The sequence below is a fragment of the Homalodisca vitripennis genome, chromosome 5 (genome assembly GCF_021130785.1).
Source record: "Homalodisca vitripennis isolate AUS2020 chromosome 5, UT_GWSS_2.1, whole genome shotgun sequence".
NCBI classification, from domain to species: Eukaryota; Metazoa; Arthropoda; class Insecta; order Hemiptera; family Cicadellidae; genus Homalodisca; species Homalodisca vitripennis.
The window spans coordinates 71,772,437-71,798,167 of NC_060211.1; the positions used below are offsets into that span (position 1 = coordinate 71,772,437).

At 30.4% G+C, this 25,731-nt stretch overlaps 1 protein-coding gene across 5 annotated transcripts in view; it reads right to left on the bottom strand.

Annotated features, from left to right (window-relative positions):
* Positions 1-7,194: 7,194 nt before the first annotated feature.
* LOC124362340 (MOB kinase activator-like 2) overlaps positions 7,195-25,731 on the bottom strand; it is a 59,712-nt gene continuing 41,175 nt past the window's right edge. For all 5 annotated transcript variants that reach the window (XM_046816764.1, XM_046816763.1, XM_046816766.1 and 2 more), the window contains 3 exons: positions 20,308-20,404; positions 16,278-16,402; positions 7,195-12,591 (listed from right to left, as the gene is read on the bottom strand). In XM_046816764.1, coding sequence (XP_046672720.1) covers positions 12,230-12,591; positions 16,278-16,402; positions 20,308-20,404 — 584 coding nt within the window. In that variant the 3' untranslated portion in view covers positions 7,195-12,229. The remainder of the gene's footprint in view (positions 12,592-16,277; positions 16,403-20,307; positions 20,405-25,731) is intronic.

The following is a 25,731-nucleotide window of genomic DNA, read 5'->3' on the forward strand; positions in this document are numbered from 1 at the left end:
AGCTGATTTGGTTGTTGCTAATACTTCAATGTTTCATACCAATTTGAAAAAAAAAAGAATTATTGTTCTTTGTTTGTTTACATGTACGCTACTGTCAGACCTTTATTCAACACCGCTCATATTTATTTATTCAACAATCTCAATTTTGTCCCCTTCAAAGTAATCCCCATTAGATATTATATACTTGTGCCAAAGTTTCTTCAAACCCTCAAAGCACACTTCAAAAAGTTGTTTTTTGTGATTTTGTACGGTCCTTTCATGCCGTTTTTATCTCGTCAGTTATAGCATAGCGTCATCCTTTCATGGACCTCTTCAGTTTCGGGAACAAGAAAAGTCACAGGTGACAGATATGGGAAATATGGTGGCTGCGGCATCTAATGTGTTTGTTTCTGGCCAAAAAAATCACACACAAGTAAAACGATGTGTGACCAGGGGCATTATCGTGGTGCAAAAACCAATTTGCGCATAACTTGCAGATATTATTCCTTATTGAAAGTCGTACCATGTGACAAGAACTCATTATGCACCACTTCCTTGCAAAGTATAAAAAACTGTAAAAGCAAAACTTTCACATTCGACTGAACTTGGCGTGTTTTTTTCGGTCTTGGTTCATGCAGCAGCTTCCATTGGGATTATTGATAATAATCGAGTGGCACACAAGCCAATCGATATGTTCAGGTCCTCTGCAACTTCTCTAATGGTGTTTCGATGATTGGCAATTATAAAGTTTTCTTCCTTCTAAAGTTTTATCGATCAGAATCTGAAACAATTTTTAATATTTATAAACTTTAAAGTGAAACCCACTAAATAATATGGTTTGAGCCAACTAAATTTTAAAAAGAAAACGTCCAAATATTTATTACTTACATTAAATTAGATGTTTGAAAAATATTTTTTTACTAGAGGCTCCAAAATATCAACATGTCAAATTACAACACCAATACAGCTCATTAATAACAGTCCAGTACAAAACCTGATGTGGTGGTCAAACATGAAGAAATGAAAACTTGAGCTTTGCAGTAATTGAAGGAAATCTTTTAATTTGCACTTCATTGAGGTAAAACAAATTTGACCTAATGGTTTTCCTTATTTGGGATTTTGTTAACAAAAAAAAATTTTTTTTTGGCCGAACGGTGCGTTTTGGGGTTTAAATTTTAAAATATGTAAAAAAAAAAAAAAAAAAAAAAAAAACTTTTTTTTGCTTTAAGTTTTTTTTGGGGTTAATTTCTTTTGGGTTTTAAAAACCCTTTAAAAACCCCATTGCTATTTCAATATACAAAAAACTAAATTAAAAACCTTTATCCAATACAGATTTTTAAATTAATTCAAAAGCTTAACCCCCGGCTTTTTTTTCCCAAATCAAAAGGGGGGGGGGAAGAGGTTTCATAAATTTTTTTTTTTTTTTAAAATTTTTTTTTTTTTTTTTTCCCTTTTTTTTTTTTCCCAAAAAAATTGTTTTTTTTTTTAAAAGGGGCCTTCCCCTGGGAAAATAAGTGTTAAAAATATAAACATTCCCAAATTTTTTTTTTTTCCAAAAATCTTTCTCAAAAATTTATATCCCCTTTAAAAACTTAAATATTTTGAAAATTTGAAAATTTAAACCCCCTTAAGGAATCCCCCCTTTTCTTTTTTTCAAAAAAAGGTTTAAAACCCCCAAATTTTAAATTAACCATTTTGTTTTGGTAACTAAACCAATAGGATTTTACCCTTCGAAACTTACATGGGTTTTTGGGTGGGAAGAAAGCCGCATAAAAAAATGGGGGTTTTGCCTCTTTTAAATTTAAAAAGTTTTCCAAAAATTGGGCTTTTTAAAATTTCCTTTAAAACCCGGGGGGTTGTAAGGAGTTTTGGTTAAAAGGCTTGAGTTTATTAAAAATTTTTAAATTTTAGAAAGGGAATAAAAAAACCCCAAAGAGGTTTTACCCGTTTGAAAAAAGGGGAAAACCATTTTTTGACTTTTAATTTAGACAAAAAAAATTTTTAAAAAGTTTTAAAAATTTGGTGTTTTAAAAGAATTTTTCGTTAAATTTTACTTTAAAAAATTTTTTTTCACAAAAAACGTTTTTTTTTAACTTGCCCCAAGTTAAAAATTTTTCAGACAATTTTTTTAAAAAAAAAAATTTTTAATTCTTTAATTTTTTTGTAGGCACAAATGAAAAATAATTGAAGTTTAGTTTAGAAAACCTTTAAAAAAAAATTTTGATTTTTATGGAAAAATTTTTTCTGAGGAAATTTTAAAACTTTAAATTTTAAAGGGGGTTTTAAAAAATTTTTGTAAAAAAGTTTATTGGAAAAAATTAAAGTTTAAAAAAAAATGGAATAATAAAAAAAATTTACCCCCATTTGAAAAAAAAAATTTTTTAGAACTTTAAAAAGGGGAGGTGGGTTTTTTAATTTTTTGTTTTCCCCCTTTAAAGGCCGTTTTAAAAAAAAAATAAAAAATTTGTTTATTTTTTAAATAAAACAAATATTAATCCTAATTATAAAAAAATTTGTTTTTAGGAAATTTTTTTAAACCCCAATTTTTTTTTTTAAAGTGCAGTTTAATTTTTTTTTTTGTTTAAAAAAGAAAAGATTTTTATTTGCCCCCAAAAGGGAAAAAATACTTTTTCCCCCCTTATTTTTAAAAAACCAAAATTGCCCTTTTTCTTGATAAAGTTTTAATTTTAAAAAATTTTGAAATTTTTTAAAAAAAAATTTTTTCCTTTTTTTTTAAAAAAAAAACAAAAAAATTTTTAATTTTTAGTTTTTTGAAATTAAAACTTATTAAATTTTTTTATGTAAAAAAATTATCGTTTAAATTCCGAAAAAACCTTCCCCCCCAAAAAAAATTTAAAAATAAAGATTTGAAAATTTTTTAAAGGTGAAGAATTTTTCCCTTTTTGTTCAACAAAGGGAAAAGGGGAATTTATAAAAAAAAGTTAGTAAAATTCAACAAAAAAAATTTTAAAAAAAATTAAACAAGCTTTGCTTTTGGTTTTTTAAAATTTTTAAAAAATTTTTTTAAAAAAATTAAAAAAATTTTTTTTCCCCTAAAATAAAATTTTAAGGACATTTTTTTTTTTTCCCGAAAAAAATTACAATTTCAAAAACAATTTGGGAAATAAAGGAACCATTTGTTCTAGTATAAAAAAGAAACTTTTTTTTTTTTGTTTAAATTTTTTTTACCATTGTAAAAACCCTTTTTAAAAAAAACAAAATTTTTTTTGTTTTTTCTTTTTTTTTCAAATTTATTTTTGTATACTTGGGGGTTTCAAGAAATTTTTTAATTTTCTTTTAATGTTGTCAAAAAAATTCTTATTAAAATTTTTTTAAAAAAAAATAACAAAAATTTGCATTTTCTCAATGGAAAAATATACCCTTTTGGGGTTTTCAAAACCCATTTAATGAACAACCATCAATAAAATTTCGTTTTTTTTTTTTGTTTTTTCCTTTTTTTTTTTTGCCCATTTATTTTCTTCACTTTTCCCTTTTTTTACGTTTAAAAAAAAAAGTTTGTTTTCCCCTTTTTAAATTTAAACAAGGGTTTTGGGGAAAATTTTTTTCCATTTTTTTTAAAAAAATTTTTAAAAAATTTACTTTAATTTTTTTTTTAAATTTTTTCAGGCGGGGGACTTGCCCCCTTCCTGTTGGTGAAGTATTCTAAGAAGAAAAATCCAAATTTTTCCCTAAATTTTAAAATAATTTCTCGTCTACAAGATTTGTTACCGCTTTCCAAAATTGGAAGAAATGAAAACTTGAGCTTTAGCAGTAATTGAATGGAAATCTTTTACTTTTCATACAAAATAAATTGTTTTTTGACCCAACCCCAAAAAATTTGTTTGAAATTAATTCTTTTAGACTGCCATGATGTAAGGCTTCATTTTTAATTTTAATCTCTACGAAATTTTCACTAAATTGGGGTGAAGAAAATACACTGCCATAAATTTTTTTTATATATCAAGCCTTTAAATTTAAATTTCCCAGTTATATTCTAGAAAATTAAAGTGCTTTTCATGATACTAATATTAGAGTTAGTAAAATTCCAATTTTAATAAAATTTTAAAATAGGTGTAAAATAGTTGTAAATTAGCCGACCTAATAACTATTCACTAAAATAAAATCAGTAGCAACAAACATTGCATGGTAATGTTTTAAAACTTAATTGCTATCAAGTTTTTTTTTTAATGAAAAAAATTTCCCAAATTTGGGGTTTGGGCCCAAAACTTACATTAACCCCCTTTTAAATGTCATCTATAACTGAGGGGCCCTTTTTGCATCTCCCCCTTTTTGAGCAGGGTAATCTATTTTAGGGTGGTGGGGTGAAGCCCTAAAATGCAAAACGGAAACTCAGTAAGGGATGTAGTATAGCTTACACTCTGCCGTGCCACCTACTGATTCCCCGTTGTTTTTAGTCAGGGCTGCGTTTTGGGTTTAAAACTTTTTTTAAAAATAAATTCAAGGGGGTTTTTGTTACGCATCATGATATGAATTTATCTGTTTAGTTTGAGATATTAAATGATTTGGGAGGACCTAACATTTTTATTAAGCTATCCCTAGTTACCAAGATTCAACGAAATTTTGAAATTTGAATTTGTTTTTTTATGTGCAAAAGGTTTTTTTGCACCATTTTTGTCTTTCCTTCATATGGAACCCCAAAATTTTCTTAAAGTAGCCTAACAGGGTAAATATAGTTCACTAAAACAAAATTTTTTATCTTATTATAGTGCTTAGTTATTAACGATTAAGGGGTAATATTGTTGAATGATCTAACAACAGTTTTCACAAAAATTTATTTTAAAATATAAATCTGTCAAATTATAAAATCAATGATTTTGGGGTTCATTTTATGAATATTTTGTGCATTAAGTAAATATTTTGCAAAAATTAAAAGAATGTTTTTGTACTGGGAAAAGCTTTCAAAGTTAATAAGAATTAACATCAAAGGTATATTATATTACAAATAAAAAACTTAGGAGCTCCCCCCCCCCCACCCCCCCCCCCCCCCACCCCCCCCCCCCCCCACCCCCCCCCCCCCCCACCCCCCCCCCCCCCCACCCCCCCCCCCCCCCACCCCCCCCATGACCATTCTACACTATAAGTGAATTTCTGGACTGGCCGAATTTTACCATGTAAAGCAAGTCTGGACTGAAATTTTTATTACAATTACATTGTAGTAAGTGACAACATTTTCAATTTTGAAGATTGTAAAATAAAGATATTCTTATTCTCATGTCAAATCGTGTACACTGGCTGTTCACACTCGTCACGTAAGGATGATATATCTTTAGACGGTTTCATAATCAAGGACCAAAGCACTCCATTTACTATCTATCACCTCAATGTCAATGACTATTAGGCTCGAAGTTTATTAACAGCTTCCATTGTCTTTAAGTTGATGAAGATGTTCAAGAAACATATCAAACAAATTTTGATAAAGAAGTGTATCTACAATGTAGAAGACTTTTTAGATAGACGACTTTTAAAATTAAGCCTGATGTAGCTTAGCGATATTTTATTTTATTTTTACTGTTATTATACATTTTTATTCATGTTTTTGACAAATAAAGATTGTCTGTTGTCTATTGTCTAACTGTGATACAAGTACCTTAATTTTTTTAACTATTGTATCCGTTTTTAACTTAGTTTTTTATTTATAAATGTGTTTAAGTTATAATTTTAATTGTTTTAATATTAAGCATTAGCGCTGAAGGTCATTAGTCACACTGTTGGTACTTAATTGTTTTTCTTCCTGTGTTGTGTATTTCTATTTGATAAATTGTGTATTTTATTAGATCACTTCTTAATTTTAACACTAGAATAATGTTTATCTTCAGATCACAAATACATGAACCACTTAAAGGAAAATAATTATATTATAATATAGTTTTTATTTATAGTACATGTTTACTATGTTCATGACAATGTCTATTGTACACTTGTGTATTTAATGACAATAAAGCTTCTTGATTCTTGATGGCTTACTTGTAGGACTCAGAAAAACTTCCCTTAGAAGTCTAGATTATATTATAGCTACCAGCTCGTGATATTAGTTGGATAAATATTGATGCACGAGTGCTTTGTAAACCAACGCAAGGATTCATGCATTCTGCGACTACTGTCCACCTGGGGTTTAGTAGAGAGACCATGGCTTAATGGATGGCAGCCACGCTATTACCCTTCCTGAAGACGTTTGGTCAAGTTGACGGTATTATCAAACATCAAAAAATTAAAGTAATTGCTATTAAAATAATATGACTTATGGTTGTGAACACAATATATTTAACATAAGTATCGAAATAAAAAACCACTTGCATGAAGTTTGGGAAAGTAAACCGTACAATTCAAATGCCCCAACATGGAAAAAATAGTAGGATGGAATATTATCTGTTGAGTTTGTTCTAGGTGTCTGTGTTAACTTTTGAATTTTAATAAAATTATTTTGATTTATCATATTCACATTAGTTTTTGTTTAAGAATTTGTTTTTATTTACTATTTGGACATGCACTGCTCACCACCTAACTGTAATGTAATTGTCATTTTAAAATATTTATAAAAGTTCGGTTAAATTAGAATTGTAGAGTTAAAATTAGATCAGTAGATTGTCTATTTTACTGTATTTCTAATTTGAGTTGAGTGCTGTGTCTCTTATCGAGCAGAAAAAACTTATAAGATGTGTCACAATTCACAATACAGAATGACATGATATAGCATGAGAAACATTAGGTAACAGGTAACATAATATGGTATGACACGATAACCTAAAGTGGTTCATTTGTCTTTGCTCAAAAGAGCTTATTTCATCAGTGTCTTGCAGATGTGACAATAGAAGTGATGGTACGGTAGGAGGCATATAGAGGTGCACATGACCAGAACAGGCCAAAGTTGTACAATCATGGATAAAAACAGCCTGTGTATAATCATCAGAGCGGAGAAAACAAGCAAGGCAGTGCCTAGTCTATTTTTGCAGAAACGTCTCCACAGCATCATACCTCACCACGATCCTACCTGGCTAGGGTCGCTGGCAAAGCTACCTACTGGAGCCTTGTTTTTTTCTATAAATCAGATATAGACACTCCAAGGGCCTTTATCTATGCATTTAAAATTAAAATTCCTTACTGGACAAAATTCCGCACTAACAATATTATGATATTCCTGTAATACTTTCACAAACTAACAATGGGAATAACAGGGTTTAAAAATAAAATAGTCGATTAACAATAATTCATCATAATTTTATTTTCAATAATACTCTATCAATGAACAGGAAAATAGCTCATTTTTCTTCGCATTGAGTTCTATTTACAATCTTTAGGTGAGACAGAGCCTATCTTGTACTCTAAATTACATCTTGTGCCAAATTATTCAGGCTGTGCTAAGAATTTTTCACCATCAACAAACTAAACAAACCATAAGTTAGGTAGTTAATTTAAAAAATCATTGAAATACAACTAAATTAAAATAACTAAGTAAAAAAAAATATTAACCTTCGTTGATAATTAAACTAGCTAGGCTAATTGTTACAGGTTACAACTAAATCTACAAAAACAAAATGTGTAGACGGCGGCGGCGCTGCATGCTATCTATCGCTGGAGGCAAGACACTGAAGGCCTCCCCATTATCTAACCTACAAGCTAGTTGTTTGGTAACGACGAAACTCAGAATATCACGAACAAAACCCCTAAGTCACCAGGTAAAGATAATTATTCTTAAGCCTAAAATCACAATACAATAAAAATATGCACTACAGCTGTACATTCATGCCTCAACACTTTTGTACATATGTACACTCAGCACGCGCCAGCAGAATTCTGGCTGACCACATTTGGGCCACGCTCTACACACAGAACTGAAGGAGAAATCCATATATGTAAATTAAATTAAATGTTGTTGCTTAGTAGTTACTTATACGTTACGTTACTGAACTTGTAACATTAATGTACTAAATTTTGCCAAAAAGCGGTGTGAAATAAAGCATTCGTACCCATTTGAATTCATACTATGCAATGGAACTAGAGAAACAAAATCAATAACTGATGTGGTTATACAAGAAATTTAATGAAAGTTATAAAAGAAAATCACATCTATCCAACATGTACAACAGTCATCAAATAAGTACTACAATAACAGAATTTGAAATTTCAATCAAGAAACAGTTTCCTAACTGGAGGGATTCAAGCAAACGTGGTCAGACAGAAGAGTTCAAGTCCATATTCTACATATGTACACTATGACTACAGGTCAACATCAATACATAACAACGCCTCAGAGTGTAAGTACGCCTTTCAGAGCCCAGCGACAACTTAAGTGGGGAAAATATGTTCTTTTGAATTTATCAACTACGAACTTAACAAACTGTTCTGTTCATTCCAGCAAACTACTAACTAATAATTCCCCAAAATTATCATACCCACAATTTGTTTTATTTAAAGTTTTGTTAACTAGTTTAAATGTTATTAATTCCAATAATTAATAAATATTTATAAAATTGATATGATTCAGTAGGATATATGTATAAGAAGAGAATATTTATAAAAATCTATCATGTTTGGATGTAAATTTAAGTAGTTTTAGATTCAATAATACTTAATATGCAAATCAAGCGTCGATACAAGATTAAAACTAAAATATTTTACCATCCATCCATCAATGGACTTTATCAAAGCGTCACAGAATCTTGTTGAGATGGTTGTCGCTGTTCTAAGAAAGAATTTCAAAAAGAGGATCCAGAAACATCTGAGGAGATTAAACAAACTTTAACATAAATCACAAAGCAATTGTAAAGCAAACCACATCTTTCCAAGAAATGCTGGAATGTATGATATAATTATAAACAGCTAAAAAAAAACTCATAACTTAGTCATTAAAAATACTGCAAAACAATGTTTAATCAAAAATCATTAAAACACGATAAACGATAAAACAAAGAATGCACACAAACAATCAGTGCGAAAAATTATGTAAAACAACCGTTTCATCACATGGTGCCCAATTGGGAACTAAGATCAAAATAGCTCAATAACCTACAGGTGTTTGGAAATTGACTAAATGGGGTTTGCAGGCACCTTCCTGCACACCCGTGTTTGTTTCAAGCACTAATATCACGAGAAAATAAAAATATCAGCAAATAAAAATTTTTGGAAACAAACTAAATTTATTAATTATTCTTATTTATCAGTATTCTTATATTTGGGATAAATATCATATATACAAAAAAAGTAAGCCAAAATTCAAGTAAGCTTCAGTTTACGGACATAGTATTGTGAAAAACCAAAGTTGTTATATGGAATTTGATGACTCTTGAAACATGAATGTTCATCCATCTAACTAGAGCAAGTAAAAGAATCCAAACTATTCTGGTGGCCAAAATATTTTTTATTAACAAAAAAATTGAAGTTGCTCCAAGAGTGTTTTGTTTACTTTTTGCATACATATCATGTTATCATAAGGCTACACAAAACTATTCTTGAATCTATGTTATATCTTAAAAGAGCAGGACTACACAATTCGTAATATAGTTTTCAGGTAACTGCTGTTGTATTGACATTTTATAAAGTTTAATTGATGCATCATTAAGTTGAGAAATTTATAGTGCGTTACATTTTAGAATTAAATCTCTGATCAATTGCAAATCTTAAATACTTAATTTAAATTAGTTACTTACTTATGCATTTTAAAGAAACAAAAAATCAAGAGAGGAAGGTGATTAATTGTGCTTGAGACAATCACACGGAAGCCCCCTACAGTTACGACACCACTAATATAACAAGTATTATATTTATATTCTATCCATTATAAATAATATATCTATCTATTTATAGTTAACATTTTTAACATCAGTATTCGTGCAAAAGGCGTTCAAACGTAGGCACGCAATCCACTAACTTTAAGTACAATTTTAACTTAACCTTCACACGAGAGTTTCGCAGATGAAAATAAATAAAGTGACAAACCCGCAAATCATGACAGTGTAGAGTGGACACCAGGCTATCTTTGGTATCTTTGAGGAGTTCACAGTCAACACACTGACAAAACATGAAATGTATGGTGAGAAACATCTCCTGTAAACCCTCTTCTATTATCTTTGTTAATGTGATATTGATGATTACAGAAAAAGAAATAACTTCAACCAAGCAACCCATCAATGTTTTGTGTGAAAATGATGAGCACAGAAAACCCATGAGAAAGCAAAGACAAGCCCAATACAGAACATCAACTATTGAAAATATTTTACCTTAAATAAGCTCAAAATGATCCTTTATGATAGATATATGCAAAAATGTTAATTGTAGCAACCCATAAATGAACAAAAATATAATAATAATGTATCGTATACAAACAAGTAGCCTAAAAATTCTAAACCACATTACTTTAGGAGAAAAAATATGAAAGAAGGTAAGCTATGAAAATTAAAAAAAAGCAAAGTAAGCTACAATCAAGGCATCCACTCTAGACCCTGCAACAGTTTATATATATTGTACAATCTGAAACATAACCTGGCCAAATCACGTGTATAAAAGTGAAGCATTTATAAAGATAGTGAAAGAATTGTGAAAAATATTCTTCAAAATATTATTTGAAACAAATTTCAATTTTTATCAAGTGTATGTTAACCAAAATAGCAACTTCTTGTAAATGGCCTGAAGTGTATATTGCAGCAGAATATTTTGTAAAAAGAATAAAATAAACTCTGTCTCAATATTAATCTTTGACAAGATGAAATCAGGCTTACTAACTGTTGGTATAAAATTACTGTATTTGATATTCTGTCAGTAGAAACATAATATAACAAATTGTAACATGAGAACATAGTAGCAGGTGATCCATTTCATGATTTTACTGTAGTTTGACTTACAAACACACAGGGTACCAAGCGGTCTAATTTTAAAATATTTGTTCTAGTATAAAGATAACATAATTAAACTGTAATTAAATTAAACTAGTAATAAGGAGATAAAGTGTCAATAATGTTAAATTAGTTTTAGAACTCAAAAATTTAAAATATTTTTAAATCCTCATTATATGATTTACAAATTGCTTATTAATTTACTATTACTTGAAATAATTATAAACGTTGTTGACTAATTTAATGAAATCTGTTGATATTCATTTAACCACTCAGAGTTTTTTTTACATCACATACAAAATTTATTTTCAATAAAACAGTGCTGTGTAAAGTGAAGGGATACCCTTTAACTGTACAAATATAAAACTGTTAACAATAAACATCTTTAATCACATTAAAACACCCTTAGCAAAGTTTTTGAGGCCTTATCAACATTTTGTAACAACACGACAGACTACCTTTAATATTACATTAGAGCAGTGAAGAAGTAAGCATTTTATGTGAGTTAAAATCTTAATCATACAGCCATTTCTGAACTGAACTTGTAGTACTGATCTAATCAAATTAAACACCCGCTTACAAGAATCTATGTCAAATATTTAAAGAAGTATTTCAGGACTGCTACGATGGTGTATAGTTTATTGTAACTATTACAATAGTGAATAGTACACTTATTATAAATCCTCTTTGTTCAAGATATGGTGCTTTGACTAAATGCTTTGAATAAGCTAAACAATCTATGAAAATTGAAGCTATTACTGATTGTGGTTTGTAAAAAGACAAGAGGGGGTAGGTCCTTGCCCTATCTCAAGTAGATCTATTGATTACATGCCCATATTCATTCTCAGCAAATCGTTCTATTTGTGGATTACTTATTGTCTTGCAGATAAATCACTAATAAAACTCTGCACTGAGAGAGCACTGGTAATTAAAATCTTGAACAATTTTGGAGACTAGATTTGCTACTCTGCAGAGAAAGTTTTTGTTGTTTCTAACCAGATCTATTATGTTTCAATATTCAACAGCACACATGCTAGGCCAACTACACCTGCTTAAAATAAACAAAGTAAGTGTTCTACAGTATTCACTTTAGTACACGATTAAAATGAAGTCCGAAGATCATTTTAACTTACACTAAAGAACTTTTGCACTGCATTGTATATGAAGGCAATGTACAACCGATAATCTAACACAACCGGATTACTAAACAATGAACAACTACATCTGATGAAACAAACTATCGAGTAAGGTTCACAAGCGTTAGTTATTTATCGTACCACTACATGTATTCTCACTATAAAACCAGGAAAACTACATCAAATAAATACGGTTGATAAAACCTTAAAACTTGCTAGAGGTTTATTAAAAAAATAAAAGCCAACAAAAATAGGAAACAATATTAACTAGTGGCCGATTTGGGCGATGACTTCCTGATTGGCCAATAGGAGTGCCGTATTCTCCGGCAGTATAGGGGCAGAGCTGATGTTGGTGGTGATGACCTGCTCGGTGACTTCCGCTGGCGGTTCAGGCTCCAGTATCTTCAGGGCGATCACCAGGTCATTGAGGATCTCCGTCTCTCGGGCTTCGATCAGCTCGAATCGCGCATTGAATAGCGTCAGATGCGCAAACACGCAGTTAAGGTGTGCGTGCAGGTTCAGCAGTACCACCTCACGGAAGTGACAGTGGTACAGGTGTGCCAATACGTGAAATAAGAGACGGAGGATTTTTCGAACGATTGACTCGAATGAACTTGGGAATTCGTTAGCTGAAACAAAATATATTTTTAAAAACAAAGTTTAAAAGCCTGGTACTAATAGAACTAATCATATAATAATTTGGTGAACTATTAATAAATATTCAAATATTAAATGGTGTAACAAACCAGAATAAATTGTATAATTGTAGTAGACAACATTTTTTAGTAAAAAATAAAAGACTATAAAATATAATATAATATTAATTAACTAAATTAATAGTACCATGATTATTTTTATTGATTGCTTTGCTAAGAAAGCAAATAGAATAATAGCAAATATTTCTTTTATTATTCCTTTAGTTGGGAAACCTAAAGTTAATCTTCATTAAAAAACTGTTGGAATAATTTTTTGATAATCTACATTTGAAAAACCAACAATTATTTATTTTAGTTTGTAAATTTGTGATGTAAATATTGTTAGAAAAGAGGTAAAACAATATTAAAAAACTTATATTTTGTAAGTTTTAAGTAAGGCAAGCAATTCTATAACTGGTATTAAGCAATGTTTGAAGTATTAAAATGTTGTAATTCAACTGTTTCAGTAACTCAGTATTGTTAATACTGAATATAGTGTAAATTCAATAATGGTAATCTAAGTTTAAGACCATCATATAATACGTAGCAATTATCATAGGTTAAGGGCCTAATACGGACAGCAAACAGTTAAATGTCAAAACAGGAGGGTGAGTAACGATTTACTTCCTTTAGAGATTTATTGGCTGAGTTTCAGCAAAGCTTATTACTCATGGGATTGGAAAAATTTAATTTCTGTCTGTCTATCTTTTTGTCTATTTACACATGATTATCTTGAAAACGTACTGACCTATAAACTTGAAATTGTAGATACTTCATTATGTTTGTGCTTGTGTGTGTTTGTGCTAGAGTGAAACTTCATTTCTATATAAAGAACACTGAGTTTGATGAATTCACTCCATGGGATTTGGCTGAGCGTTAGCGAATATTTTTACATTGGTTTTATATATAGGTAATGATGATGGCAACAAGAAAATAGAAATATACTTTTGTTTCTTAAACGCTGATATGAAACCCAATTTATTGAAAAAGTTCTGAGTGTATCACGTGGAAAGATATGTCAAGAAAGATCTTAAGACTTTTTGCATGAAACTTCATTTAGAAAAGAATAAGTTATATGATGCATCATTTTCGTGTCAACTTCTTTTTTGTATGATTTTCTTTCTGTATTTGTCTCCAGGACATGTCGAGAATGAAATAATGAGCTATAGATTTGAAATTCTCCATACTACCTCACTGAAGACAACATGTGGTGCATACTTCTACCATGTTTAAATAGAATTTAGTAATATTGACATTTGATTCATATTTATATGTTTGGTGTGAGCGGCACAGATTCGTACCACACCATCGCCCACCAGGAGGAGCTGGTACGGAACCATGTCGCCATGTAACTCAACTTGCGTAGTTGAAGGTTGAATGTGAGTGCGTTCCATAATAGTATTAAACATAACCTGTGTTGGTTTCTCCGTGGCGCACAGCACGGTTTCGGTACAGTATTTGTTGCTAAGTCGGCACATCATTTGTGCGACTCCATAATATTTGCTTTTAATGATCTTTTACTATACTCTTAAAATGGCTTGTGCAAATGAGGATGATTACAATAGTGACGGTCCACTAAGTGATTCAGATGATAACTCAACCAATAACACGCACATCAACTCTTTCGACAGTGATGATTTGGACTTCGATCCAGCAGTATGAAGTGAGGTTTCAACAGCTGGAATGAGGGATATTCCTTTTGCAGGAGACAATCTATTGATGCCTATTCCAGGTAACAATGAACCAATTGATTGGTTCAATTATTTTGTTGATATTGTTATTTTGCAAGAAATCTGCTGATACACCAATGCATACACTAGTGGACTTTTCTGTGGCCCTAAAACAATTTCAAGCTCTCATATACACAGATGGAAAGAACTGAAGGTTCCTGGATTAAAAATTTGTGTTGACACATATGGAAAAAGTTAAAATACAGTGAATTCTAAATTTTTTGGAATACTGAAGAAATATAATCTGCAATTTTTCGTGAACAAGTGTACGGTGAAAGATTTAAATTCATTTTGAGATGATTGTGTTTTTGCTCCCTAAACCCACAACATAAAGCTCCCCTTGATCGGCTCTTCAAAATTTAGTCCATCATAGTTATTCAACAACAAAATGAGGAAAATTTTATTTAATAATTTTGTAGATGGGGCGACTACAGTTTAGACAGTATGTGAAAGCACCATAAATGTGGGATAAAATTGTACACCCTCTATGAACCTGAGGGTTTTATTGTTGAGGTTTACTGTGTACTTTGGAAGATTAGATGATTTGGAGGGGAAAAGGATACACAGGAAATGTTGTTTTGTACCTCATGCAAGACTTTTTGAACAAAGGCCATGCTCTCTACATTTTTAAAACAGCTTGACACTTCCAAGTAAACTCCTTCCCAACAAAACTCTTGCCTTATTGTATAGGCTCCTTACGAGTTGACTGAAAATTCAACCAACAAGCCAATTTGAAAACCCATTGTTACAGCCAATTTGAAAAAAGGCAAAACTACTTGTCAGTATGGAAATGGGATTTTAATGGGAAAATGGAGAGATAATGAGCATGTTCTATACATCTCAACTCAATTTCAAAATACCTTGGTTACAATGGAAAACAAAAGAAAGTAATAGATCATTATTTTTTTACACTATTTATAGCCCTCTGACCTCCAAAAATCATTTTTTTAATTTTTATAGAATTTGTCAAAACAACAAAATGTAGGTTGTCCTGGACACCCACTGCACAGATAGGATGTGCGCTTGTTCAGTACTTTTTTGTACAAACTTTCTATAATTTTCTTTTCCGGTTACCCTTCTTGTCTCGTTCATTATTTTGGATTAGTCGGTGAACAGGATTTCAAGAGTTCGGGCTGACTCCAATGGCTTCGGGGTAAAAGAGCATTTATCAATTTGTATTTAAAATCTAAAAATGTAAATTTTTATCTGACTGTATTCATGTTTAGGAAGAACAAACCATTCACTATAAGCATTTGAATAAAATGTAGAAATATTTTTTGTACTACCTGATGGTTTTTCTTTGTATAGGGTAATAAGTTCAGCTAATCTGCTCTGTTCACTTCCTTCATATGGATATCATAGTGTACTACAAGTTAAGATTTTTCTTCATTTTTACATTGACAAGAATGGGTTTGATGTTGGTGCATGTCTATCCATGGGATTTGGCTGAGCGTCATTGAAGCTTATCACTCAGTAGCACATTTCTTCTCTGTCTGATTTTCTGTGTCAGTCTGTCCGCAGGATGTTATGAGAATGAAATGAGTTATAAACTTGAAATTTTACATGCAAACTCAGCAAAGCTTGTTATGTGTGTTGTGTGGTGTATTCCAACATTTTTCATTCGAGCACAATGTCCTGAGTTTTAATTACATTTACAAAATCTGACTTTTCCAGATTTATGAAATTTATTGGACTTCCCTAGATATTCTGGTTTGTAGCCATCGTGTTATTCAATAGCTTCATAGTTATTAGAAGAAACCAAAATAAATTTAAGTTCACAGTGATTGCTTAGCATTTATTATGAATGTACAAGCTTAAAAACCATAAAGGCCAACCATTAATAGAACAAGAATGTACTGTCAACACTGTGTTTCCATTATTTCGACTTACCATACTTGGTAGGGAAAATAGTTTCATCACTGATAGTTTTCTGCGTGAACGTCATAACGTAATCTATGTACTGAGGTGCAGCAACCCTTGTTTTCTTCCCCTTCTCATCGAACCATAAATACGTTCTGAAAAATACCACAAAAAATTTATTAAGATATGTTTTAACAAGAAGTTCAAATTGCATAGGTCTAATTAATATTAACTGAATATCAAGAGAAACTATAATAATTATGTAAGCCACCAGTGGTCAGTAGAAGAGGAGGATATGTCTCAAGATAATAGAGGGAAGTACGAGTTATTAGTATCAATCAGTTCTCCCATGGCTGGGAGGCAGTAAACAAATACAATGGCCATTGTAGTGTCAAGTGCTATAACCATTCAACTACTTTATCTGTTATTAGTACGTCACACTTCCACAGTGAGCTATTTCAGTAGAAATTGTAAACAGCTGTATTAAATTTCTGCATGAATAAAATTAAAACTTCAAGGCTGTCATAAATTTTTAGGCACAATAAATTGTAAGGATTTGAAATATATAGAGACGTTTTGCTGTGATAGTTTCTAATAGGAGATAAAATCTTGTTTATTACAAGATGAAAGGAGTACACCGAGCTCAAGCAACAGTACCATTATTCAGGTCATCAGTTATCGGACGATGTTATTGATGGGCCAGTAGTACAGCCAGTGCTAACCAGAGTGTATATATAAATACAATAGTAAAAGTCCCTTTAGTTTAGAGATTACTGGTCTCAGAAGGGAGACCTAACCAGATTACATCCTTTACCTTGTTTTATGCTGGGTGCCTGAACAGAATCCATCTGAAGTGAAGATGCCGGCACATGAGGAAGTGCATAAGGAGATTGCTATGGCTCTAAGGAGTCAAAGATTAGAGCTTCTTATATAACCAACCCAAGATCCTTTTCCTGGAGAGGTACCACTATGAATCGAGAAGGAGCTGGAGAGGTCTCTCTGTGATTATATGATGGAGTAATGGTGTATAATAAGTATAAAATGGATGGAAACAAAACACACCAATGTCAATTTAAGTCTGGTGTTAGTGAAATTCACAAATCAGAGTATAATGAGCAAATGTGAATCTCCTGAATGGGAGGTACTCTTCGATGAGAGTGCTTGTGTTGAAGGGAAGGCATTAGTTTTCTCTACTGATATTTAAAGAGGATCACAACAAACTCTTTGAAGATTTAATGTTTGAAGAAAACAATGTCCTGTTTCAACCCAAATTTTGACTACCTACCAGACATTCAAGACGACAGTCTGGATGTTAATAGAGTTTCGGCAGAGAGTACACAGATGACTAATTCCACATGGATACTGGTTTGAAGGCCTGATGACCACTTAGAAAGTGTTGTTGATGGTAGGTGACAACTCTCCAGGGATTCAGACTTTTCGATAGTGTCTGATTATAGTGCCTGGATGTCTACTTTTAAGAGTCCATCTACTTTTCCTCCTCCATCCCTGAGCTGAATCGTATGTAGCTCACTTATTTGGTAGCTGTAGGTTTGAAACCAGAATTTGCTAGAAGCATTACATAACTTAGATCATACATACAGGATATTTATTTTAACTAGTTTTTTTATTTAAAAAGATACTATAAGATGTGTATACAAAGTTTGCAGTAAACATCTAATTCCATGGAAGGATATTGTTTACTTTAAAACACTCAAATAGCGAAGCATCCCATATGACATATGAGATTAAAGTGAATTAAAAGAGAAACCTTTTGATGAAAACGAAAATTTAATCGTACAACTTGTTTTTAAGACATTGCAAAATTTTTCATCCAAAACACTTTAACATCTTTTTTTTACTGGTGGCATTTGTTTTAAGCTCAGTTTTGAAACAAACAAACCAACATACAGTGAATAACATTCATGTGCTTATTTACAATGATTAGTTTTTATTAATGAGTAATCGAGTAGTATGGTTGTTTTAAAAATATAAAGAAGCAGTAAATTCATTGCAAACTAAGGAAAGCTAATCTTTAAGGGTGACTAAAGTAGTGGGGAGGAGGGCTCCATCATGTTTAGTAGTAAATTTAAATTTTCATATTCCATCATGCTCTCATGCTAATTCACTTGACTTTATGAAATCAATGATGATTGGCTTTATGTACTCCTCTAGCAAGTTGTGGGAAATATAACAGTTCAAGATATCTGTATAAACATTGGGTCAATAGTAGTGCATGATAATTTGTACTCCCACAACATCTTATTACAAAAGCACTCACGCCAGTTAAGCATCAATAATTATTAGAGTTTACTTCGTCTCTGTTATTAACAAGATCTCACCTCAGCTTAATACCTAAATGAACCTATCCCTAGGTCTGGTCCGTATAACACTCAAACTGAGTGAAACACGATGGTGCCCTAAAGGACAATAAAATTAAACAGTTATGACGTATTACGTCTCTTGCAAGATTTAACTGCAAAATTCGCCCCTCTTAACTGAACAAAACCGGAATTGTTAAACTGATGATGACCTAATTGGTGAAAGCACTTTTGCAATAAAAGTTTGTGAAAGTACAAAAAATGTCTTAATTTATAAAACCTAACCACTTCCATTAAGTATACAATGCAGAAAATAATAATGTCTCCAAAATTCATGCCCTATCATTTAACTTTTGTTGCCAATGAGAATTACCATTGAAAACCCCAAGAAAGAAAGTCCACTTATTGGTAAAGCATGTTTTTCAATAATTTCATTTGTTATTTGATATTATTTGACTCATGTTTTGATATTTTATACTATTATAGTTTTATTGATGCCACATTTTTTAATATCTACTATAAAAATGTAACTGTAAAAATTACAAGAGCTAGAATTGTAATAATAGTTTACAATCATGCCCTGTAGTGTATGGTTTTATTACTATTATTGACTCTACAGTATTCAATGTACAATGTGTAATATTTATGAATTAAAAAAATGTTTTATCATTCCTTCTCAAAACTCTTTTGATCATCCTGTCAAAATTGTACAACCTTCATTTTAGAGGGTATTATGCAGTTTCAATACTTATGAACTGATAACCCTGTTTCAGCTGAAACTTGGTGAAGAGGAATCGAAAAATTTAAATTAATTCACTAACTAAAAACATTTTTTAATAGCAAATTTAATTAGTGTACAGTTGTCAAATGTATGGTTATTACAATAAAACTCACTTCTGAGTGTTCTTATTAAATGGACAATAATGACAAAATATCTTGGGAATTCCAAGTATTCTGTTACTTATCATGTTAATAATTTAGAAAAAGCTTACTATTATTTTAGAAATTGTCATCCTTATAATATGCCTTTGGAATACCGGTCAAAGGACAAGATATATCTCAAATTGAGCTCATTGGCAAGTTACAGCAGTTCATTGAGTTTCTTAAACGGACTGGAATATACAGAACTTTTCTTATTACTTGATGAGAAGCACAAAAAGCTCTAGTTTTTTACACATGCTTAGGTTTTAGGACCATCCCTTTTGAATGAATGAATTCCTACGATATTATTTAACTTATTTTATTTATTATATAATTTCATTGTTTAGAATATTGAATATTCCTTCCAGCTTAGTAGGAAGACAGGTGGGTTTCACATGAGGCTGTCATCTTAAATTGTGAAACTGAAAATGCATTGTTAGTTTAGAAGTTTAATTTGCAAAACACTGATGGTAAGATGTTGGCATGTACCTTAAAAATATATAAATTTGTTTGTGAATTAATGGAATTGATTTTGTTACACTCAAATCAAAATGATGTTTGTGTAAAACATATTCACTGTTATCGTGTATTTCGAAATCATTTGAACAGCCGCCATCTTAAACCATCAGGTGACACAACTGACCCCACTCAATGTGACGATGGCCGTAATTGATCAACAGCAATCAAGACCAATTACTTCTGGATTGCTATCTGCAAGGAGCGAAGACAAAGCCCAACAATTTTCTTGCCAGTATCCTCATTACACAATGCATAATGCATAATGATATAACACACATACACAGTAAGGTAAGGAAGCATACCTGAGACCTGGACCCGTCATGTCAGGACAGCCGGACATTGTGCAGAACTCACTGATAGTACCGTACACTAGGTTTATGTGATCGAAGAATGCAATCGCTGCAAAAGAAACAAAACACATCAAAGTAAGTATTATACTGCTGTTTTTAATTATTACTATTTCTCTATCAGCACTAACTCTTTATACAAATAAGATATTGCATAGTTAATAAGCAAATAAGATATCAGCAGGGAAGAATCACACAAGCACACATAAAAATATTTATTTTTATTAAACAAGTTTATTTATTTTAGATTGACATGACGATGCAAAACAAGATGTTTTTGCTATTGCAGTAGTGAAATGAGCTGATTTCCCAAACAAATTAGAAACAGATCTCTTCCCTTAACTGGCTTTATTTGATCATTGCAGTTGCAGTAAATTAAGCTAAGGATACAAGTTGTGGGCAATTATGTGGTTATTCTTACACAGTCCAAATTGTATACAAATCTCTCCCTTGTGACCTAATACACAAGAATAATTTTTAAAATTGAAAATGTAAATAGTTCCAAGTGAAATTTTGGAAAGATGTTGATGTATTTTGGGCAGCACATTTAAATTTCCACCACTCTTACATTTTATGTTCAAGAACTTAGAGTAATTATAATTTAAATGACTTAATTACATAATTTGTGAACAAGTTAACTATATTTTTAATTAACTAATTACATAATTTGTAAATTACACGGCACAAAGAAGTAATTCAAAGTAATCTGTACACTCACAACCAACTAACTGATGGCTGACACTTACTCACAGCCCGAAATCACAGATATATTTAGGTTTTAACAATATTGTTACATTTACTTAGTGAGATATCCCATGCATATTGCATGCTTATATACATATATTTACTTTTTTAAATTGGTTTTAATGTGGCAAATCTTATAGTAATAAACAAAACTTTAAAACCCAGAAATAAAATATGCACTTATATTTTGGTGTTAAACCAGGGAATAAAATATTGTTTACATTTTTAAATGTTTGAACAGGGTTAATAATTGCAAATAACCTAAATAAAAAATTAAAGAACATTTTGCTTAAATATAGCCATACACTTTCTTCAGAAAGAAAACAAAGCTTCTTCCATTCTGAAGCGGTGTTAAAACCTACCATGTTTTATAATTTATAAGCATGTATTAACCGATGTCACATACATTTTATTGACAATAACTGTTTATAAGCAGAACAAAAATGTATCATATGTAACATCTGTTCTGTTCTGTAACATTTTCTGTTTTTTAATTAATTATAAAATGACAGAAATTCAATCCATTTATTTAAAAACTACTGTCTCTCCTATAACTGTGACTATTATGTGCAGACCTTTTACCTTGATATTTACTTTCTCTAAATATCTTGAAAATCTAATAAGTATTTAAGTTCATAATTACATACTAGAGAAATTATTTCCTTGACTCAGTCATGTGGTACACGAAGAGAGCACTGAACTGTGTAGGGAAAGCAATAGCCTGGACAAACCACAGACGATACTAAACACGGATTTTATGGCTACGGATATGTGTGGGATTGAGAACCTGCTTCATAAAATGTCCTACTGTAAAGCTTAAGCTTATTTCATTACTTGAGCATACTATGTTTGTATGTAACCAAACCAAAACTATCTGCAGAACAGTTTTATAATAAACTATCTTTTATAACATAAAAAATATTGTAAAATGTAAGCAATTACTAAAATGTGTTTTTATTGTTACTACTACACTCACCAAATATAAAATCTTTAATTGACATGTTGTTTTAAGTTTTAGAAGATTCAAACCTAATTTTTGGCCAAAAGGTTCACGGGATGTTTTATTTGCAGAGTTCAAACTTATAGAAGTTCAAAGGTTTTTGGATTTTCATAAAATTAATTGTTATGATAAAATAATTTTAAATGATTTTATTAATAAACTAAGAGGCAGTTGGATATATATATATATATATATATATATATATATATATATATATATATATATATATATATATCCATATATATGTATATATCCATATATATGTATACTATATATATGGAACAAGTACTTTTTGCAATTCAATGTTTATTGAAATTATATATAGATACACTTATTATTTCACTTTTCAACACTAAAATTGTCAAAGTTGTATATAATGAAATGTTCAAAAATAATTACACAACAAAAGTATATTACAGGTACTATGATGTGTATGAATGAACACAAATTCTCCTTTAAATGTGTCATGCCAAATTATACTAACAAAATGTATCAAGTTAAATTGTTTTTAATTCAGCATAGGCTCTTCATAACAAAACCAAAGTTGTATCAGGACAGCCAGAGCTTTAAATAAATAATAACACACCTGTTAAAATCAATTCTTTTCATTAATGAGGAGTTTTAAAACTTCAATTTATAATGAAGTTTATGAAAGTTCTTTCATAAACGTAGTTTTTAAATTATGTTTATGTTATATTTATTATAAAACCGTTTGCACTTATTACTTTAATTGTATGTGTTTCTAAACAGCTCTATCATTATACTTATTCTTTCTCTTGGCAACAATTCAGAAACACATTTTATTTGATTCCAATTTTACACTCAATATTTTGTTCTTTTACAATATTTTGACAAAAAGTATTAGTAAGTTGCTCATTAATACCTTTATAATTCTATATACTTTAAAAAAATAAGGATATTATTTTTTGCACAATAAAATCTTAAGGAAGATGAATTCAGTGGAAGTTCCAACACTTAATATAATTAGTATTATGATGAAATTTGACACAATTTGTCACAGCAAGGTCACAATGAGTCAACTAAATAATTCAGGTTGGAGTCATTCATCAGAAGAAGGCATTAAAGTGTAAGGAGCTTGGCTGGCTAGCAGCCAACTGGGCCCTGGCCTCCAACATGACAATCCTCTCTTTTTGCTACAGCAGTCCCAATCTCTCAGTTTTTATACATACAAATTTTTGTTTAGACCACTTGGAAAGAATCTTTAACAGACTGTAACTCTAGAACACTAATTGATCAAAGATTCATAGAATATTTCTAATACAATCAAAATTAGAACAACCCAGAAATTATAGGCTACTAAGGGTTCAAAATAATGTAATGAAAAACAAGATACATAAAAAATTAGTTTAATAATAAAATAAATACAAAAATGTAATATCTTTTAACTTTAGAAAAAAATAAGTCTGAATAAAAAATAACAAAAATTACTAACACATTTAAAATTTTACTTTAAACTCTTATTAAACTACTTAATTTTTCAGAAACAACTGCACAGTTGCAATGTTTTTGAAGGACTGTCCTTTTAATGAGGCTGGAAATAAATATTGAACAGAAAATGTAACTGAAGAAGGAGGGGTAAGAGGAGGGGAGGGAAATCATCATAAAAAAGATTCCTAAAACTAAATGAATTATTAATATTAAGATAATAGATTAATCATCTTCCTGGGCTACATTTGATTTTACTGGTTGAATGTGGTACATATTATATAAATAAGCAATAAATATTGATAGTATTTAGTAATTAAAGTAAATATTCTGCTTTTAGTACTACTTTACAAAGTCCTATCAGTATCAAAGGATGCAGCACAAACAATCACATATTAAAGGAGGTAGCCCACCGATGGACATATAAAGGGACGGACTGCCTTAATCTTCATGACCCTAAAATCAATAGGGTTCTTCCTTGGACCTAGAGAAACCTATGTCAGAAGTTTCATATCTCTAGGACCTTTTCATCATGAATAAGCACAGGCCTTTGCACAGATAGGCTGACAAAAAGATGACCTTACAAACTGACAAAATGATGGATTGCCCATTGACCTTAAAATCAATAAGGTTCTCCCTTGGACCACGAGGAACTTGTGTCAAGTTTCAAATATCTAGGATCTTTCTAACAAGAATTATGGCACAGACTGGTAAACAAACAGACGTACTGACTTTGACTTATAAAACTAGGATCCTCCTTGATTCAAGAGAAACCTCTCTATTAAGTTTAAAATCTCTATGACCTTAATATTAATAGTATTAGTAACTAAGTTAATAATAAAAATATTAGAAATAAAAATTCACATAAACCCTTTTGTGAATTAAAATTTTTTTTAACGAATTAAGACAGTTTTTAGAGAAATATTTATGTTGAACAAAGATATATAAATGGAGTAAAAAAAAATATTAAAAAAGAAAAATTATTTATTTATTTACTTTCTATATGAACTATGAAATATACTACTTGGTTAAAATTAAACTGTATATTTGGACACAAGAAATGTTCACAGCAAAAACAAAAGTCAAAATGCATTTTATTATTTGGAATATAGCAGAATGCTGAGTATCAACAACAAAAACAAAATATACATATATATAATTTCTTTTTAAATAACTTGGGCTATATATCTTGTATAATGACAAATGAGCCACAAAGCCCTTGCTTACTATGCATTTGCAAATTAAAACTGTTTATTTAAGACAGTTGGTGTAAGGCAAACATGTTTATCTAAACTACATAAACCTTTTATAGGAAAAAATTACTTAATATTTAAAACCCGTTTATTTTATTTAGACATTATAAGGTACTATGAAGGTATAATAATTACTTTGCAGGTACCGTGTTGTAAAATAAATTAGATTCAAAGATTGTGTTAATGACACTTGAAAAGCAACACAATCCAATCAATATTTGTTGGAAATCATAAGCACGGTAAAGTAAAATATTTTAAATGCTTTAGTTTTATACAGATATTAAATGTTATATCATAATTTATTAGTAAAATTTATTATAACTGACTAGTTTGGAGTAAGAATTTTCCAATTTTTGACTAACTGAACAAATACCCTCCAAAAATAACAGAACATTATACTGCTGCTTTGAAAACAACTAACACTGCAAGAATGTTTACCATTCATGAATAAGCATCAGAAATCAGGTGTACGAAATGTTGACAGTAGAATATGGCAGACAGAGTGCACAAGTTTAACCTGTTCTGGCAATCGACCAACAACCTGTATTACTGGCCATATTCCCCCTGTTCTCTTATATAATTGGGCTCATCCCTCATAGTAAATCTAATTTATAATTAATTTGTTAACATAATCATAGTTACATTGAATATTTTAATAAAGCAATAGAATTTCTTAAAAGATATAACAGATTTCCTTGAGCAATAGTTAACAAATGACTGAAAATATGTTTGTGGTCTTTCAAACTAATGGATTATAAAATTGAACGTGGTTTGTGAATGGGAATGGGAATCTGTTGTTAGAATTTACATAATTGTTAGTTTTTACATAATTTCATTTATTTGAGATATTATGCATTTTCAGAGATTTTAGGTTTGGCAATTACAACACATGAATATTATCAGTAGCAATCACCACAACAATTACCTTCCAAATCT